Raw genomic sequence first — 21,175 nt, 5'->3', positions numbered from 1 at the left:
ATGGAACAGGATATTGAGCAGTTTTCACTTCAAGGAGATAAGAGCAGGTTCTTCAGAAAGGTGATTTAGTGCCTTCTAATTCAAAATCACCCACCATGTCAGTCTTCAACAATCCAAGTAGGTAATATCCTTTCTCAAATGAGAACAAGGTATACAATAGAGGAAACAAAAGGCAAACATTTCCATCTTCGTATTGCACAAGGAATCGAAAAATTGGTTGACAGTGAGATCTTGCATGAAAATCATGATATTAGGAACAGGTTATTGAATATCAACTCCACTGTGACAAAAAACCTCCATAGGTTGGAGATGGAAGGATACTGCTATCCAGAAATGGAAGTCTTTAGTGTACATGTATTAGATTTCCGGTTCTGTCGGTTTATATAAAAGTGAAAAAAATGCATGAGATATGTATATATTTGAAGACAAGATATCAGTATATCAAAAAAAAGAAACTTAAATACTTTACAAGGTCTTTGTGAGCTGTTTTGGTCAATTCTTCAGCCTCTTATGACAACAAAAACAAGTCTGCCAACAGAATGGAAGATCTTACCACAAAGTTTGACCAAGATGTTATCAACTAGAAACTTTACCATGACCCATACTTAGTCACATTTGCTGAAACCTTCAAACAACCACTCATAACTCAAAATACCTTGAATCAGTCTATCATATTTCGCTGTAGGTTCTTCGGGTGAACTCTAAGTTTGCAAAAAAACAAATAATCTTGACCCCTTTTCCAACACACTTAGAATCAAGATACTCTGCTGTATGCAGTCCATCAAAGTTTGTGAAAATCAATTGTTTTAACCCATATCTAAGGTCGATGGGGTCACACTGTTATTTGACTACCCCTTCATGAGTTCAACAAATATTAATGATGAGAAATCTATTGTTTTGAATATCTGATGAGCGACGCAGGCATATTTGGCCTCTTGTTTGACTGGAAGGCACTTTATTGCCAGCAGCATATATGGTATGGTTTTCAAAACATCCATTAGTTTTTCTGGTCAGTCCCAAAATCAAATGGTCACATGTAGAGACCAAGGGGGACCTATATCAGAAATGTGAGAAAGATCCATGAAGGGTATTATAGTTTATACCTAACAAATTGTTGACCCATTTTAGCATGCTCATAGCACCACAAACAGGTCAAGTTGTACATTTCCCATTTTCATAAACTTTTACTTGGATGTTACTATGTCGTCTGATTTTGATCAAATTTGGTAGAAACTATCCCAGGCAGGTGAGGATGGTATATACTCTCAAACTGCTATTCAAGTCCTCAAGAGGTCTGTCAGCATTTTTTCTGAGGATATATTTTGATATAAAACTGTCTGGTATTTGATGAAAATTATTTTTGTGGTTTCCTTGAGCAATCTAAAAGTATTGAAAATGAAAATGCACTGAGCAATCAGTTCTTAAATAAATGCAATGGTTTCATTTCCTGGGACTTGAAATGTCTGGCGCCTTATCCTGACTAAGGGTCTCTATTTTGAAGAAGTTTACCAGAATCAAAACTGATCAAGGTAAAATGTTTTACTAATTAAATGTATGGTCTAATTTCTTATTGGTAAATATTTTGGTGTGATGTTATGAAGCACAGTTCCCTAAAATCATACTTGTATGGAAATAGCAATAAGAATCTTAATCAGACATCGATGCCTTTTAGCCATTTCTTATTTTTGTCATCCTTTTCAAAAAAGATAATGCAAAACTAGACTTAGATTCAAACAGAACCTACAAATAAAACTGAGAATGATCTGTTAAGTACTTCTAAAAGTATAGCAATAACAGACACAAAATTTACAGTGATTCTTCAAGAAATAGCAATAACAAAGTTTCATTGTCAAAATTAAAAGTCTGTCTGTAAGCTTTTTAGGTCGCCTGAGCCGAAGGCTCATGGTGACCTATTGCCATCATGATTTGTCTGTCGTCGTGCGTCGTTAACTTTTCACATATTCATCTTCTTCTCAAGAACCACTGAATGGATTTTGACCAAACTTGGCAAAAGCATCCCCATGGGAAGCCGCTTCAAGTTTGCGAAGAAAAAGGGCATGGAAACAATAGGGTCCCCAGGAGGGGGTAAAATTAGGTAAATCTTTAGAAATCTTCTTCTCATGAACCAACGGTCAGATTGAATTTATATTTGATATTTAGGGTCCTAATGGCAAGGTCTACAAAGTTTAGGAATGAAAAAAAATTGGGTCAAAAACGGCCCCACTAGGGGGCGCTCAAAAGGGTCAACAATTCAGCTTTGACCGATTTCAACAAAATTTGGTAGAAAGCATCCCTTAGTGAAGGACATATGAAATCATGTTGAAAAAAGTGATTATGTCCCCTTTGGGGCCCATAAGGGGTGTAAAAGAGGCCATATGTAAAAACCTTCATTAAATGACTACTTCTCAAGAACCAGTGGATGGATATTGACCAAACTTGGCACAAAGCATCTGCATGGGAAGCCACTTCAAATTTGCGAAGAAAAAGGGCGTGACCCCAATTGGGGGGAAAAGGAGAAACTTGATATTAATGTTCTACACAAGGTCCTGGCAAGTGTTTTAACTTTTTGGGGTGATTCAAAATCCAAGATGGCCGTCCTGGTCTCTGTTTGGCTAAAACATTATGGACTTCCTCTCAAGAACCATTGGGTGGGTCATGTTCAAACTTAGTACAGATGTTTTACACATGGTCCTGCACAAGTGATGTGACATTTTTGCAACATTTTAAAATCCACAGATTATTGACATATATTCCTCAGGTGACCGTTAAGGCCCTTTGGGCCTTTTGTTTGTTTTTCTGAACAGTCCAAAAATCAAAATGGCACAACAAGGAACCAATGGGAAACTTTAAATGAAATTAGAGAAAGGTCCAATCTGGTACTTTTTAAGAAATTCCTATATTACATTATCAAAATTCAACATATGACTACAAGTCGACAATTTTTTTTCTGATCAGTCCAAAATCAAAAGAGCATCACAAAGGACTAAGGGCAATATACATATTTAATTTGAAAACGATCATTCAAAAAAAGTTCTTCCCAAGAAATAACAGAATATCAAAATTCAAAAAGTTGCATTTCAACCATTTTAAGGTTATTTCCAGGGACCAAAAGAAACCTAAATATAGAATTTGAGAAAGGTTAATTCAATACTACTCAAGTGATTAATCTTTCAACAGTCCAGGGACCAAGGGAACCCAAATTTGAGAAAGATTAGCCCATAAACCTCTCAAGAAATATTTATAACAAATTTCAACTTTCAATAACAAATATAGCCATCTGTTGGTAAAATCATGTTATTTTTTTCAATCTGTCAAAGAATAGGCCTAGCACACCTATCAACAAATGTGAGAAAGATCCATCCATTACTTCTCAATAGCAATCACAAATATTGTTTAAGGATGACAAACGACTGATGGACTATAAACAGGGCAATTGAAACAGCCCAACATCTGATGATGGTGTGCTGAATATGTATATAAATATATGAACAATGATCAGACTCTGTTGATAAAATGAAATTTTTAATTGCTGATGTTTCATGATAGTTCAAAGTCATACAACTATTTACAACAAAAATGACATTAAAACGGCAGTATTTTTCTACATTGTCTCCAGTAACATCCATCATCTTTTCTTGAAACCATATTTCTTTCTTTCATAGAACAAGTCTGTTTTTGCACTTCCTAAATTCACGATCTTTGGACAACCATCTCTCTGAAAGATACAAACAATATGAAAAAAAGTAAGTACTGGGTAAAAAAATAACAACTTAGTGTAAACATGCATTTCTTTAGTGTAATTTCTAGATATAAAGGAGTTGCTTCCCTCGGACAAACTGTTTTTATTTTATCAATTTTTATAAGCGAGTTGATGATTCTAATTTAAAGAAAATATCATAAAAAAAAAAAATACATAGTTTTCTCTCAATGTTAAAAAATTCTCTTACAGAATTTGCGTAAATGTGAAATTCAGAATATTGATTAATTCAAACTAAACATTAGAATGACAGTAAATATTGGAAAATCCTGATGATATCTTATTCCCCTGGTTAATGGAATCTGCCGTGATATTCTTGTCAATTCACACATATTTCAATTATCAAATGAATAGCTCATCACTGTCAGTCACTTTTAAGTTTGATCTTTAATTGAATAACGTGGAGTTAATTTAATGGCCTGCCATTTTTACTAATGGTCAACTTTCAAGGAGTAAAAGAATTGTTTGCTCTATTTTGCTAACAAGGGCAAAACATGCATGGACAGACAAAATAATACCACTGTAAACACAGAACTCCATTACAAGTCTGTAAAGCGTTCTTACTCACATCTTTCTCCATAATTGTGCATTCTTTACAGTAGTAGGCATCTGAGACTCCAGGGCCTCCACATATCACGCATCGCCCCTGGTAAGAACCGTAGTTACATTCATCACATATCCTTACCAGTGTACAAGGTCGCACATAGGAGTCGCATATTACACATTTCCCATCACATTTCTCACAAAGTCTGCCAATAGCTGAAATGAAGGAAGAAAAATATCTTTAATACATTGTATAAATAATAGCATTCATAAGTAAGTATTATTCAACTTTTCATACTTTAATATCATTAGTTAATTAATAACATATCACTTAATATTATTTGATATAATTTATCCAACCACTTGAGTCCAATGTTTTATCTATATGATAATTGAGATAAAAAATTTGAATACCTTCATTTTTTCAGTACAATGTATTGCAAAAGAACAGGGAAAAACAAAGTTATATCAAGCACATGAATGGCAATCAAATTTGGGTCTTTGGTGTGCATGTGATATTTTAAACTGAGCTTAAGAAGAAATCACAGGATATGTATATATATGAATTGGAACAACACATTCCTATTGACTACAGTTTTACTAACTCCATCAAATAAGCTTGCTCTATCAACTCAATGCAGTAAAAGAAACCATTTATGTCAGTAATGAATAAAAGAGACTATTCAAATCTGTGTTAAGTGAAAGAGACTTTTTAACTGTGTTGACTGAAAGAGAGAACTTAACTCAGTGTTGAGTTTCAGGTATGGTAATATAGTTAAGCATGGAATACATATAGTTTTAGAGTCCAGGTTGCCATGGTATGGAATACATATGATGGATCCCAGAAAAAACATATCTTTCAACGACTTTAAAAAATTAGTAGAAGTTAGAATGGTTTTAGCTTCGAATATTCCATGTGTCAATTTTAACAATTTTCTATTTCTACCTTTTGTTTTTCTTCAAATTCTTCAAATAAATTTTAGCATAAATCCTTAAAGTCAATGATCAGTAAACATAAAATTGTTCCTCAGAGTCAAAGGTACATATATGAGCTTTGCTTTTATATACATGTGCCAATAACAGTGTTTGGATTGACAAATGTGTAATAATGCAACTTTGTGATGTATTGTAATGTTTATATGTACTTACATGTACTAGTGTAACAGATGTCATTATTTATTTCATTGTTTCCAGTAGGATTCAAACCTGGGACCCCTGGCTTACTAGTTGGACACTTAACAGATCGAGCTAAAGAGAAGTTCTCTCTCGCCATGTGGTATATTGTGACTAGTATTTTACCAGGGTTACATATTCTGCCTCTGGGAAAAATGATACTTGCCCTCGATTTTCCAGTGGTTACAGTAATTCTTAAGCAAGTCATTCTAATTATTATTCCCAAATGCCTACATGAGCACCAATGCAACAGAGTCAATTTGAACCCGGAACCGGGATTACTGGCCTACTAGTGTGATGCTTGACTGATTGAGCTAAAGAGAGCTCTCTCTAGCCAAGCAATATATTGCCACTATTATTTTACTGTTGTTACACTAGATATACCACTACTTTTGCGATAACTGTACATGTCAACTATAATCAGCATATTATCCTATTCTAAAATCCTTGCCGAATTCATTAAAAAAAAACTGAGTGAATTGTGGCAATGGGTCAAGATCTTCATGGATAAAGCTGATATGACCAACATTGAGAGAATATCCCAAAGTCAATGGTTTACCAGTGATTTTATCAGCCTCAGACAAAGCTCGATATTTATTACTCTGATTTATATTTCTAGTTCTTATGAAATATGGTGACTTTAATCCAGACTCGCAACAGCAAGTTATCAAATGTGCCTGTATAATATGCGTCCTGTGATGAATTTATTTTTGTTACGCTATTTCGAGAGTTATCTTTGTCTTCCTTCGTTTCATAGGCTTGTGTTGTCTTGTCTAACAATGGACCGCGTTTTAAATAAATTTAACTTGACTTTGCCGACTTGAGGATAATACTATATCGAGGACAAAAACTTTTCGTGTAGTCGTTAAATCGGACAAACAAACAAATATAGTATGGACAAAAAGTAAAACGTCAAAGCTTCGTTTTGCTGTGTGAAGCTAACATTAGGATCGGTAGATCATGATCAGACAAGAGTATGACTTGAAGCACAATTACTAGAATCGCCAGGTCATCGTAATTCATATTTTCTTGGTCAAAAGAAAAAAAAAATGCGTATTTTAATTTGCTTCATTTCGTAAATAAACTCACCGACACCTGGCTGCTTCCTACAAAATATCAAATCTGGATGATGCTTCGCCATGCTGAATTTTGTAATTAAAATATCCGGAATAGCATTTTACTGTAACGCAAATTATATTTTTGCTACTTTCGGCACTATTTACGCTTTTATATTGTTTATGTATAAGTAGTTGTATAAAATTGCCTATTCTAAGGTCAGGAGATTAAAAATGGTTTATAATTTTCTTGTACGAATCAAACTTATGAAGTGATTGCTTATTTCGTAAAAATTACAATTCTGTAAAATTAATAATAGTACAATTAGAACCGAGTCATTGTAACGTTTGTTTTAACTTTGGGTTTATGTCAAACGCAACAATGACACTGAATTCACAAATCAACATGGAGAAGCCACAAGACCACATGGAGGAAAACGAAGAAACTGAAGAAAACGTGACTTTTAAATCACTGGTAATTAATTTGATGTTGAGTTTACATAAACTGTCAGAACTGATAGTCTTTTAAGGAAATCATAAGTTTTAACTCTCGTATCACATTCAGGAGCACATACTTTTTCGGTGCTCGGTTGTTTCTGTAACCCTGCATCAGGCCAAGGGACTTGAAATATTATATTAGTATACGTATAGTTCTCAGAGCAGGGCGTTTCGCCACCGAGATACACTTGCACAGGTACTCAGAATATCTGGTGTACCTTTCAGTGCCAAACAAAAACAAAACGAATAATTACAAAGACTTTGAATAGAGATCTTCATTATATCGGTGACATTAGGAGTTATAATCAGACGAAATGAACAGGTTGTTAACAGTCCCACATATGGTTAATGATCTTGCATTTGAATAATTGAATTTGGAGAACATACAGTTCTTTTAAACGTTTTCAACAAAAAAGGTTCTGAGACTAAAATGTCATTTTTTCTTTTGTTTTATTTTTATTGTATATTGGTTGGTTGTGTTCTGTTTCTTTTTGTTATATATGCTTCACAATGCATTTGTTAAGCTTTTTACCCGGTATCTATTAGTTGATAAACATGTTTTCCGCATTATAAGCTGTACTAGTATAAAAGCTGCAGTCAATTTTTACGATTTTTTTTTTTATTTGATCCACATATTAGCTGCACCAGAATATAAATTGCACTATTTCTCAGGAAGTGGTAACCGTTGCATTCACCGAAGTTCATTGATATAACAGACAACCAAAGCCAATTTATTCACTTTTTACAAGTTTACGATTGAATTATACACAGATAATCCGTTCTTTCATTGATGTATTTTTCATTTAAATAAATGAAATAGCAAACATTTAACTCGCTTGGCTTGGATGCCTTCACAGATTGTCTATGCATAGACATAGGGCATGACGTTGTGTACGGTTTACTAAACAATCTCAATCGGTGTCTATACTGTACAGTTAAATACAATGTATTAACAAAGGCCCTTGCATGCTGACCAAATTTTTATAGTTCCATATTATTTCTTACAAGTTACACAAAGCCATTCATATTGTAAAGAAGCATGACAGTCGTTCAGGAATTTGACCTTTTTCCCCGAAGACCTATCGATCCCAGGATGCAAAAGACTATTGTAAACTTCCGCTATGTCTTCGAAGTTACCGTGAAAGTCAAGAAGATATTATTGTGATTCATATTAAACGGTCGGATTGATGAAATCAACAAGAACGTTATCTTGATTTTAATCTTCTAATCATACTGTTATGAATGCAAATGATGATTCAAGACGTTTTGTTTCAGTCACAAACACACAACAGGCAGGTATTTTTGAAAAAAAACCCTTAGTACTGTCTCATACTTTTTTCTCTCAATCTACCAATTTATTTTCATTCACATAAAAGCTGCATCGATATATAAGCCGCATGCCCAACTTACAAGGAAAAAAGGAACTGCTTTTAATCCAGAAAATAGGGTATATCTCCAAATCTGGCTGTAGGTATATGGGGCAAATTTAAACAATTTAGACAAATCTTAGTGAACCTTTACATAAGTAATGCTATGTCATTTCAGATTTGATTAAGTAACTAAATTTTTTTCCTATATTAGCCAGATTTGTCAGTGCTCAAGTACCAAAATATATAAAGGACACATGATCTATGCCAGCACCTGATATATGTACAGTTTTTTCCATCTTCTAAACAGTATATAGATGAAAGTATCATACTGCACGACTATAACATTAGCATGATATGTCAGAATCATCAAACAATCTAATCTGATATTTTGTGTTCAAGTGTAAAATTCATTCAATGAGCTTAATTGATTTTTTATTATTATTTTCTAGGGTGTTGTTGATGTTCTGTGTGAAGCATGTGAACTTCTTAAATGGAAAACCCCAACAAAGATTCAACGAGAATCCATCCCTGTGGCTCTTCAAGGTATATAACTTTTTTTGTGTGTGTATGTAAGATCTTAAGTGTTTAGATAAATGAAATCTGTCTTAATTGGTGTGCAATTTGTTAATCTTCAATTATCAGATAAACCCGTATCTTCCAGGGTTTTGAATTGAAACTAAAGAAAATCTGTCATGTAGCTTCAGTATAAATTTGGACCCGTTTCCAGTAAATATTTTGGTAAACAACCCCGAGATATTTAAACAACATGTGAATACAAGTTTTTAAATCTTGTGACAAAAAATGTGTTTTACAAAATAATGGTGTTACCATGGCAACTAGAAATTTGAATGTTGTGAAAAAAACCTTGTTTAAAACCTATCATATACCTGAAATTAATAAATTTGAGAAAAATATTAGCATACTATTGTACACTGTTAAGATTTCATTTAATATTTCAACATAACATAGTTGAAGGTAGGAATAAAATAGCAATGCGCTGTTCATGTCGCAAGTTGTATCATATCAGTAATACCGTACATGTTCTAACAAATCTATTGACAGAATTTTGTTTAGGAATGTTAATATCAACATGATTTGAAATTCAATTGAAATATCTTGTTTTTAATGAACATATATGTGGAATACAAACTGGACCCACAAAAAGACATTTTGTCCACTGCATACACGACGTCATCAATCCAAAATGTTAGAGAAAAAATGCCTTGTGTTGTAAATTTGCTAAAAACATTAGCTGTATTTTTGAAATCAATATGTACTAAAAACAAAAGTTGTTCAGAAATACAATATAAGGGAGATATGATGGTTTTCCCAACACTGACATCACAATGTGTAGAAATGTGCAGTAAGGAGTTAAGAAATTCAGTGGTTCAGGTTTCATGGAACAATTGTTATCATGTTGTGTAGTAGATCTTCACTAAAACCTATACATGTGTCTTTATCCTGGTTTCACAGGTAAAGATGTGATTGGGTTAGCAGAGACAGGATCCGGAAAGACAGGATCATTTGCTTTACCAATCCTTCAGTCACTTTTGGAAAATCCACAGCGTCTCTATGCCCTTATCCTTACACCCACCAGGGAGCTGGCGTTTCAGATCTCAGAACAGTTTGAGGCTCTCGGATCAACCATTGGAATTAAATGTGGTATGTATGTATGTCCTTATTAGGACATATAGAAATAAGGAAATCTCTTCCATGGTTTGTAATCGATACTGGATTAAATTTTATCCATCCATTATAAGATATCCAGCCAAATTAAAGGATTTAAGATGAATGATATATGATATGAATTTATTGCCTTTTGATATCCTGACATCTCTAGCCATTGGTCCTTACATCAGTAAGAATTTGTAGATCAGCATTTTTTTTCATTACTTTGGGGATGGGGCCCATGGCTATGAATTTGGGATAGAAGTGTGACAAAATATTAGGAAGAATAACAAAACACAAGGAGGTTAAAATTCATGATGTATAGGTTTATTTCCTATGTAGTTCATATACTAAGCTGAATGAAATATATATGAACTGATGATTGACTAGTTAATAAGACAGCACCACCAGATTGCATGACAATTAGTTAAGCTAACATTATTTTGGGAATTTTATCGATCAGATTGGAAATAATATAGAGTTTGGCATTAGGAATGGGGCCCATATTCGGCCCCAAATCCTGTTTATCATCAATCTTCATATTGTTATATTGTTATCTGTACATGTCAGATAGCAAAATCACAATAAAAATCATAAAGATATTATTGTTCAATACATATGTTAATATTTCATCTCACATTTTCAGAGGTGTATATCAATAACACATGTGTTTACAAGATAGCTTCAATGGGACTGACATAAAATTCAGTTTAAACATTGGAAAAATCAAACTTTAAATTCAGATTTCTAATTCAGTTTTTGTGTTATTCAGTGATATTACATACTTGTGTTATTTTGTTGAAAAATTGTATGCTTTTATTTTGTTGACAGCTGTCATCGTGGGTGGTATAGATATGATGACTCAATCTCTTATGTTGGCAAAGAAACCACATGTGATAATTGGTAAGTGTGCATCATATTCATGTAATTACATATAATTAAATGTGCAGTGTATGTCATTACATGTGCAATGTATTTATGGAATTACAGATGAAGTGTATTGATGTAATTACACGTAGTATGTTACACATATGGGGGATTTACATAATTACACATGCAGTGTATATGCCTACATGTGTAGTGAATTGATGTTATTACAGGTGTAGTGTATTAATGTAATTATCTTGAGGATATAGATAAGTCTGTAAAACTCTTGCTGTAGGCATGTCTGTATTATGATGTGATTGCAATTATATCATGAGGCATGGAGAACATTTAAGGGGAGATGATTACATGTTCTTGTCAAAAAGTGCATAACCACTCAGCAGAGTCTGATTTGTTTTTACAACAGTTCAATGCATTCTTTTCTCAAATTTTCGCCCAAAACTTACAATTTTGTCCATATTTGTTCTAGACAACCCTTGAGAGAAGAAAAATCAATTTTGTATAAATCATAGGCCAGACTCCATTGGGGAAGAGGGGAAATGCCGTCATGAAGAAATAGAGACATTCGTTAAGATCCTTTATCTTCTGTTTGAATGATTATTGTAGAAAGGGATTCAATTTTATATATTTGATTTAGAGTTGGTCTCCCTTGGGTCTGAGAGGCAGAGACCTATAAGGGAGAAAGCAGTAAACTTTTAATATCCAATTCTTTCAGTGTTGATAATGCAGTTGCTGCTAAGCCAGTCAGCAATACAGGCCTAGTTAAAAAAAACATTTTATAATATTTTTTCACAGCTACACCTGGGAGATTAGTAGATCACCTGGAAAATACCAAAGGCTTCAATCTTCGCTCCCTCAAATACCTGGTTAGTAATGGTGACCTTTTCTATTGTACAACACTATATAACTTAACATCATTAAAAAGGGGAAAAATGAAACAATGCTGTTCCAAACTGAATGTATAGTCTGAGTATGTTGGTTTATCCACTTACTAGTACAAGTAAAATATTATGGAAGATATCTAAAAAAAATAAATCTACTTCACAAGTGATATGTATTTAGAAAATTTTGTATTTCAAATGTGTATGATAGTACATAACGGGTGACTCTTGGTCTGTCACCTCTTAAACTTTGTTTCATGATAAAAATGGTGTAGAAAAAAGATTATGAAAGATGTACATGTATAGGGAAAGACGAAAACTACTTGAACTACATCATTATAACAAATGAAATGTAGCAAATTGCCTGATTTTTCTGTTTTTGTTTTTTTTGTTTTTTGTTCTGTTGAATGGTGTAATGTAAACATTTCCACTGTAAGATATATTTTTATTTGTGATTACCATTCTAACTCAGGTGTTTTGACATTTGTAGGTGATGGATGAAGCTGATAGGATATTAAACATGGACTTTGAACAGGAGGTAAGTTCACACTCGAATCATAATCACAAAAAATAATAGCTTTGAATTAAACATTGATGATTAGACGTAACCTTTTTGTGTACAGTGTATCCCATTCTAATCTCCCAGAGTTACTTCCCTTCATTTCCCTCTATCCGATGATATAGTAAGAGCTTGACCATCGATTGGGGCAGAGAATAAGTTATTGTAGATCTGTTGTGTTTAGTATGTACAGCATCCAATTCCCGTGAGTGTTCAGATATCTGAAGTCCATGTTTGTTAAGTTTAGGGTAGAGGTCACTAGAGTGTTTGAATTCATTGTCTTTGTCACTGGTATACAAAGGCATTTAAGCATTTAAACAACTTTGATTAACTTTTGAATTACTATTGAAACAAAAGGACATTACACCTGATTGATTTTGAAGTTTAATTGAACAGTTTATTTGTCGGGTTATTGTATCATATTTGCTGTTCAACTGATGAAAGGTTAACATAATTTATCATGTCAAAAATTTGTCACATGTGTAAATAAATTTCTTTAACCTCAATACACAAGGCTTTATGTGGAGTGACTTTTAAAAAAAATATTATGTGTGTAAAAAATACCAGATGAATCTTGACATTGTGTCACCAGGTGGACAAGCTCCTGAAGGTGATACCACGTGAAAGGAAGACTTACTTATACTCTGCTACCATGACAAAGAAGGTAGGTCACATTCAGATCTGTGAAAAATATACTAGAATTTCTTTTTTCAGAAAATACTAAATGAAATGTTTATTATTTTTAAATTTTCAACCAATAAGAGAAACACTGCCATCATTTGATGTAATGTTACATTGTGATTCAGATGATCCATAAATTATGTCATCTAAAAAAGCATCATATAGGGACTTCTACGTAGGCCACTCGTTGTTTACGACTGAACCAAAGTTTCTTATGATAAATGGGAGTTCCTTTGGTTCCATGTAAGGTCTTAAGGTGAAAAGTCAAGGTCATTTTTACTTTGGCTGCATTCGGCTTACCTCGTTAAAACAGTTCAGGTGGTCTGGAATTATTCCTTGAGACACAACCGCACATTTACCAGATGTTGGTACTGATATGTGTTAAGCTCAAAATGCACAGTTCTGGAAATTCCTGTCAAGTATAAAACAATGAGCCAGAAATAAAATATTAACCAATTTATCTCATACTTATTAGCATAGTGCTTCCGAAGTTACGAGTTATGTGTGTGTACTGACCCTGCTTTGTACTTAAATTCTAAAAAGTAATGATATTCACCAAGGTAGTTTTCGACAGGTGTTGCGGGACCCCTCAATCTGCATGTGCATAGTTCAACATGCCACACACAAAAACTGATCAGTGATGCTGAAAATTGCCATATTTGTAGGGCTGATGTTGTTTTTGGGAACAACAAATCTAATTATACACATTTGAGTTGGATTCGTGTTTGTTTTTGCAAACAACATCTGGTTACAGAACGGTTGAGGGAATTCACAAAAATCATTCAGAAAAAAATTCCATCAAGATTTCAACGATAGGAATTCTAAAAGGACAATTTAAAGAAAATTTTTCATTTATTTTTTTTTTTTGGGGGTGGGGGTTGAGGAAGTGTAAATACATCTGTACAGTCCAAATGACAATCACTGCTTTGCCAGGAAAAAATATTGAGAAAAAAAAAATGAAAAATAGTCAATTTTGTTTAAGTTGATGGTTGAATCTTGGCAGTGATTACAGTACATGTTGTAACAAAAAAATCAATACCCAGTCCTAGCCCATTGTAGGCAGGTACCTGTCTGGAAAAGGTGTGCCTCACTGTGATGTAACATACACTGACTGTAAGTTTGTCACTGGCAATCTGTAAATTTGCATGCCAGGATCAGAAAGTAAAAAATTGGTATCTTTGTAATGAATATGTTCGCTTGGAGCTTTGGTTCTTGATACTGAAAAAATTGCCATTGGATTGTATTCAGACCTGAAGGTCAAAAGAATAGGACATGCCTTTACTACTAACAGAAATACTAAAAAAAATTGCCATTGGATTGTATTTCAGGCCTGAAGGTCAAAAGAATAGGACTTGCCTTAATTACTAACAGAAATACTGAAATAATTGCCATGGCATTGTATTTTAGGCCTGAAGGTCAAAAGAATTGGTCATGCTTACTATAAATAGAAAATTGATTTCCATGTGATAGCCTTTAAAGCTCTTCGCTGTTGCCCTCAAGTTGACTTATCCACTATTGTAGTTGTCTTGTTTTTACTTCTGTTCCAAGGATTAAGCTGTACATGGATGTATCTCCTCTTATTTACAGGTTGCAAAATTACAGCGTGCCTCCCTTCAGGACCCTGTCAAAGTTGAAGTTTCATCCAAATATCAAACTGTTGACAAACTCATGCAGTACTATATATTTATACCAGCGAAACACAAGGTATGACTTCAGTAAGAAATCCCTCAGGTGAGAACTAGACTCTAGTATTCTTGTCACAGTTAATCTGGAACTTTATTAAGTACCAGAATGAAAATACCAGATAATAGACGGATCTCATTTCACAGATCTGATCTTTTGCTGCAGGAACAAAAAACAAAAACAATATTCCAAATGTTTAATAGTTTATAGTCATATTCCAGGTAGTTCAACTGTAAACAGACAAATATTTGTTGATGCACAGTGAACTGCAGTAATTAATGTTGTAGCTGTTGTTTTTGTTTGAATGGCACCATAAGCTTGTACCCAGTGCATAGCCTTGTCCAGAGAACATCATACATCACGTTCAAAATCCAAGTGTTTCTCTTTATATATATGTATATTCTCAACACTTTTTGATTGTAAATCTTGGCATAACCTAAGGGATTGTTTTGACTGATGCCTTTTTTTATACCTATGATCTCATTGACACAAGATAAAAGGAAGTACATTACAGTACTTACATAAAAACTGTCAAAGTGGCTTTAATAGTATCGCTTCTTTCATTTTCAAAATAAATATTTGAATTGCTTTTGATAATGTTTGAGAAAAATCTAATTTCTTTAATCTTTTAAAACTATCCAGGCATACAGTATGAGAATGAAGCAAATCTGTTCTACTGTAATAACTCAAAATAATTAACACAATTTCAGGTTGTTGTGTGGGAAAAGTGCCCTATTTGATGATAGAATTTGTTACATTTAAGTTTTGTTTTTTATTGGCTTATAGGATGTGAACTTGGTGTACATATTGAATGAATTAGCTGGGAATTCCTTTATGGTTTTCTGTAGTACTTGTGCTAACACACAGAGAGTGGCCCTTTTGCTTCGTAACCTTGGGATGACCGCTATTCCTCTTCATGGTCAGCTCAGTCAGGTCAGTAAACAAAACAAGCTGATAGCAGTATCATGTAATGGTCAAGGTGTGGTCATCAGTCCTGGGACTTCAATTTTGAATCATTCAAGCAGTGATATTTATAAGGTTTAAGCATGATTTTGTACACAATATTCTAAACCTTGAGCTTTCCTTTATAAAACATTCTTACGATTGTGTCCCCATGTATTTACCATGTAAATAACCATTATTGCCTGTATTTTTGCTTAAACAACAAATGTTAGGTTAGTGTTAATCATTGAATCACTTTTCGTAAATTTGATTTTAATTTCCATCTGCATTTAATTTCACGCCTTTGTTCATTCATTAGATACCAGGTAAGTACTATTCTTTCAAGGCTGGGAACTTGATTGATTCAGAGAAAATTAATGTGTTCAATGTCAATGTGGTTCATTCTGTATTTTGAATTCTTGTCATAAACCTGTCATAACTTTGTAGGGAATCTTTTTCTTTTGCAGGCTAAGAGGTTGGGCTCACTCAACAAATTTAAAAGTAAAAGTCGCTCAATTCTCATAGCCACCGATGTGGCAAGCAGGTAAGAGTTTTGGAGCTACACATTTTTGAGTAATGTTCCTGTTAATACTGAAAATATTTAAGAATAAATAAGAGGAGAGAAGGGAAAATATTCACTTTTCACAGAAGTAATAAAGAGCATACAATAGTGGGCATCGGGTTCCTTCTGGGATCTCTTGTTGCAAAATGAAATCATTCAGAGAAGCGAAAATAGTTCTCAAAGTGCTATTTACACATTTGTGTATAGCTACTGTAGTACCATTTACTTTTGTATACTGTTAGTTTAGCAGCAAAAAAACTTGTGTTATTTTTTTACGGTTAAAAGCAGTGCATATGTGTCTGTGATTTTTTGTTTTATTTATATTTTTATTGCTGTCAATCTATAGAGTACTGTATTGTTAGACACAGAATTATCACAAACGCCTGATGATTATAGTGTCTTGTCACCTGTGTAATGCTACCTCTTCACTCTCTTCTGAAAGTTCATAACATACATATAAATAATATACAGTTATTGTCTTTTGCTGAGGTGAATGCAACTATTTATTAACCCATATTTGTTTGCAAAAATACAGTTGTTAAGGAATACATCTAGGAGATATGATCTTATGAAACAAGGATTAGAAATTGCAGATTTTTTGTGAGACTTTGTGCGCAAACATTAAAACTTCAAGACAGTTTTCATAAAATTTCATATCAAATTAAATCAAATTTTATATAGTTTTTGTTACATAACTCAAAAAGAATTCATTTTGAAAGATTTTTAGGTGAAAATATGGAGATTAACATGAAATGGAGGCAGCTATCTTCAAATCATGATGTTATGTTACTGTCCATATGTAACCCTGGTAAAATACTAGCCGCAATATACCACTCAGCTAGAGAGAATTTCTCTTTAGCTCGATTGGTTGAGCGTCAGACTAGTAAGCCAGGGGTCCCGGGTTCCATTCCTAGCGGAGGCATTGAGATGAAAAATGACCTCTGTTACACATATTCTGATATCCCTATCAATATCTGACGGGTACTTAAATATAATGTCCCTGCTGTAAAAATCTTAAGTCCAGGTAAATCATGGAGTGGTCTCCCTTCATTCCTTGATCATTGGTGTTTGTATTGCAGAGGTCTTGACATCCCACATGTGGATGTAGTGATAAATTTGGACATCCCAACCCATTCCAAGGACTACATACACAGAGTGGGGCGTACAGCTAGGGCAGGAAGATCTGGGAAAGCCATCACATTTGTATCACAGTAAGTACCCCTCTACACCCTAGTCTGTATCCACAGGTTGGGGCGTACATCTAGGGTAGGCTGTTCACATTTGTGTTATAGCAATTAATGTAAGTAACCTACATACACCATCCTTCTTATGAAAAAATCAGCTCCATTAAGTGTTGTGAGGATTGTTAGGCCTTAGATGAAAAGGTCATGTTGATATTGTGAGTCTTGTTAGGTTAAAGTTCAAAGGTCATGTGTATTTTTTGATCATAAGTGAAAGTTCTTTTTGTAGATATGATGTGGAGTTGTACCAGAGGATTGAGCATCTGATTGGTAAGAAGTTACCGCTGTACCCCCGCGAGGAACAGGAAGTGATGCAGTTGATGGAACGTGTCACTGAGGCGCAACGCTTTGCCCGAATGGTATTGTATCCACCGTATTATTATTGGTTATTTGAAAACGGTTTTTACTTCACATGTGGATTTTTATGGAAAAGAAACCTCATAGAGATTGAAGTTATAATTGATGGTGAATAGAAATGATATCATTAAAGATTAATCCAAACTGTTCTTCAGAATGTTGACTGTAATTTTGAGAAGGAAAAAAAATCTTACAAAGACAACAGTTTACAAATATAATTTGGAAAAAAGATTGCTTCAATTATTTCTATGTTTTAATCATATTGTACCATAATGACTTAGATGATTTTGATGGTATTGTTGGAAACATTATTTTTCTTGTGTTTCACTGAATTATCTTAACCTACCGAGTTGGCTCATTGACAATTTTAACAAGTTGGCTCACTGGTAAACTGTACACAAACATCTTAGAACAAAATGATATATATTAAAACTCTAATTAGCATAATCATCATTTAGTGGAAGGAGAAGTCTGACTTAATTGGTTTCATTTCAGGAATTGAGTGAAACTAACGGTAAAAAAGGGAAAGGCAAGCGTTCAAAACGTCCAGATGATGAAGATGACACAGAAGAATCAACAGGCGTTCGGAAAAAATTCAAGAAAAAGAAAGGAAAATGAATTTGTTGATTAAATTGACATGTTATGTTGTTAAGTTTTGTACTTTCTATACAAGAGTCCTTCATATTTTCAGCAAGTACACCAAATTTGTATTGTCATACATAACTCGAATGTTATCAGCAGGTTTTGTGTGATATGTGATAAAGTATTGGGAAATGTGAATCCTACTTTTGTATGTTAGTGGATTGGAAAATGAGCACATTGGAAAATGTGAATCCTACTATTGAATGTGATTCACATTGAAAATGTGATACTGATTACAGCATGTGATGGCACATTGCAAAACGTAAATCTCAAATACAAAACAGTATTTTGATGCATTAATAATCTTTGATCTGTAATCCGAGATGGTGAAATTAGAAGACTGAAGATTGGTCAATAAAATCAACCACAAGATATCCTAGCACATGTATCAAATGAAGACTATATGAGTTTATTACCCACCCCTAATAGGTCAATGGATATTAGGAAAAGGGAAATAGTGGGATGTTGATGTATTACAATGGCACATGATTTTGCCGGGATATAGAAAAAAAAAACTATCAAAAAGTTACTGTGAGTAGTAATTATTCACTGTTTCTATTTATTTTAGAAAGCAATAAAAGTTAAAAAGAAAAGGATTTGTTTTTTTTTTCTTATTCCCCCAACCCACTCCCACACAACCCACCACCCCCAACCCAGATCCTGACCCCCAGCCTCAAATTTTATTAATAAAGAAATTTTGACACACATTGTGTGATCCATTAACTTATTCAAGTTTCTTGTGTCTGGTTAATTCACAATACCAAACAAGTCTGATTTGTAATTGCAGACAAAATGGTCAAAGCTGACCTGATAGATTGTCTGGTTGTAGAGAATTGTATGTTTTATGTTGTTCTTCAAGGATCCAGTTAGACAGAATAATGGTGCAGAATCCCCGGGTAAAGATACAAAAGATATATACAGAGTCACAGGGTAAAGTTACATATATAAATACAGGGTACAAAAACACAAGGCACATAAACATAGGGTATAGAAATACAGGGTACAAAAACACAAGGCACATAAACATAGGGTATAGAAATACAGGGTACAAAAACACAAGGCACATAAACATAGGGTATAGAAATACAGGGTACAAAAACACAAGGCACATAAACATAGGGTATAGAAATACAGGGTACAAAAACACAAGGCACATAAACATAGGGTATAGAAACATGAGGTACAGAAACACGGAGTACAGAATCACAGGGTACATAGGGTACAAAAACATGGGGTATAGAAACACAGGGTACATGGGGTACAAAAACATGGGGTATAGAAACACAGGGTACAGAAACAAGTACAGAATCACAGGGTACATAGGGTACAAAAACATGGGGTATAGAAACACAGGGTACATGGGGTACAAAAACATGGGGTATAGAAACACAGGGTACAGAAACAAGTACAGAATCACAGCGTACAGAAACACGGGACACAGAAACACAGGGTACAGAAACAGGTTACAGAAACACAGGACACAGAAACACAGGACACAGAAACAGGGTGCAGAAACAGGGTGCAGAAACACAGGGTATGGAAATAAAGGGTACGGAAACAGGGTACAGAAACATAGGGCATAGGGTACAGAAATACAGACTGATCAGAAAGAAGATGACTTACAGGCGACCATTTTGGGTCTGTCAATTGATATTATCATTCCTTTCTCTTGCAGGGATTTTTTCATTTTTATATAAAATGTACAGGGATAATTAAGAGTAAGAATTAAGGAAATAATAGAAAGGAAAGATCCTAGAGAACAATAAAGACCAAAAAATGGTGGGCACCAAGATCCTTCTGGGGTCCCTTGTGTGTTGTCGTTTGGATAACCAAGTTTTATTCAATTCAGTGGCACTTAATCTTTCATATACACCATCTGGTTCAGACAGATGCATCTGTGTTAGTAAAAACAGAGTTGAACATTTTCAGTATTTTGGTAATTTTTCAAAAAGAAGAAAGAGAAAGAAAACCCTCCAAAGTAAGGACTCAAAACCTGAGTTTTTTTATAGTCTTATTTCACCAGTGCAGAAAAGGGAAGTTAAGAAAAACTAAAACGGCAGAATTGTACTATTAATAATTTATTGAACTGTATTTGATTACATATCTCACATGCAATGAGTACATCGAAATGTCATGAGAAGAGATCACAGCTACAAAGGCATTAAAATACAAGCTTGATATTGGCTTAGCCAAATGATGTGTTGTACTCATGGACTGGCTGAAATAGAAATTGCACTACCCGCAAAACATAAACATTTCAAATCGAGAGGAAATATTGGCAGAGGCCCAATTATGAGAAAGACCTACAAGCACACAATCCTCAAAAAATTGCTTGTATGTAGACTGCCAACACCAAATTTACCAAATTTTTTTTTTTGTTTTTGGAAAAATAAATGCTTGTTTAAGGTTAGGTTGTACTTATATGAAAAAAATTGACAATAAAATCTCGTAATAATTATTTCTTCATATTTTTTTCTGTTCGAAAATATTTAAATGTTTGATCTTCCTTTTTGAAAATATGAAGTATTATCATCTTTTTAATGAAGTTTTGTGTAAATCTGTTTGAAGTTAACAACTTGTCCATAATTCTAACTTTAACAGCTGTTTCCTATCTAATCTCACTAAGCCATATGTGGTCACAATTGCGTTTATACACCTGCTGAACCTTGTGTGGCCTG

The 21,175-nt window shown here is 33.8% G+C and overlaps 2 protein-coding genes across 2 annotated transcripts; one reads left to right on the top strand and one right to left on the bottom strand.

Moving 5' to 3' along the window:
* Positions 1–3,509: 3,509 nt before the first annotated feature.
* Positions 3,510–6,614, bottom strand: LOC132548730 (PHD finger-like domain-containing protein 5A). Its single transcript, XM_060212610.1, has 3 exons — positions 6,563–6,614; positions 4,326–4,516; positions 3,510–3,715 (listed from the first exon to the last, which is right to left on the bottom strand). Exons 1-3 carry the CDS (start codon positions 6,612–6,614, stop codon positions 3,626–3,628), a joined length of 333 nt encoding a protein of 110 aa, XP_060068593.1. The 3' UTR covers positions 3,510–3,625.
* Positions 6,615–6,934: 320 nt separating this feature from the next.
* On the top strand, positions 6,935–19,180 carry LOC132548729 (probable ATP-dependent RNA helicase DDX47). Its single transcript, XM_060212608.1, has 13 exons — positions 6,935–7,003; positions 8,846–8,939; positions 9,870–10,058; positions 10,896–10,967; positions 11,745–11,815; positions 12,321–12,368; positions 12,982–13,053; positions 14,658–14,774; positions 15,540–15,686; positions 16,163–16,239; positions 17,337–17,468; positions 17,728–17,857; positions 18,351–19,180. The coding sequence occupies exons 1-13, from the start codon at positions 6,935–6,937 to the stop codon at positions 18,471–18,473; spliced, it is 1,341 nt and encodes a 446-aa protein (XP_060068591.1). The 3' UTR covers positions 18,474–19,180.
* The last annotated feature ends 1,995 nt before the right edge of the window (positions 19,181–21,175 follow it).

Source organism: Ylistrum balloti, unplaced genomic scaffold, assembly GCF_031769215.1.
Source record: "Ylistrum balloti isolate Yb309-2 unplaced genomic scaffold, AGI_CSIRO_Ybal_v1 Utg370026, whole genome shotgun sequence".
In the NCBI taxonomy this organism is placed as follows: Eukaryota; Metazoa; Mollusca; class Bivalvia; order Pectinida; family Pectinidae; genus Ylistrum; species Ylistrum balloti.
The sequence above is the reverse complement of the archived record's forward strand: the minus strand, read 5'-3'. Positions and strand labels throughout refer to the sequence as shown.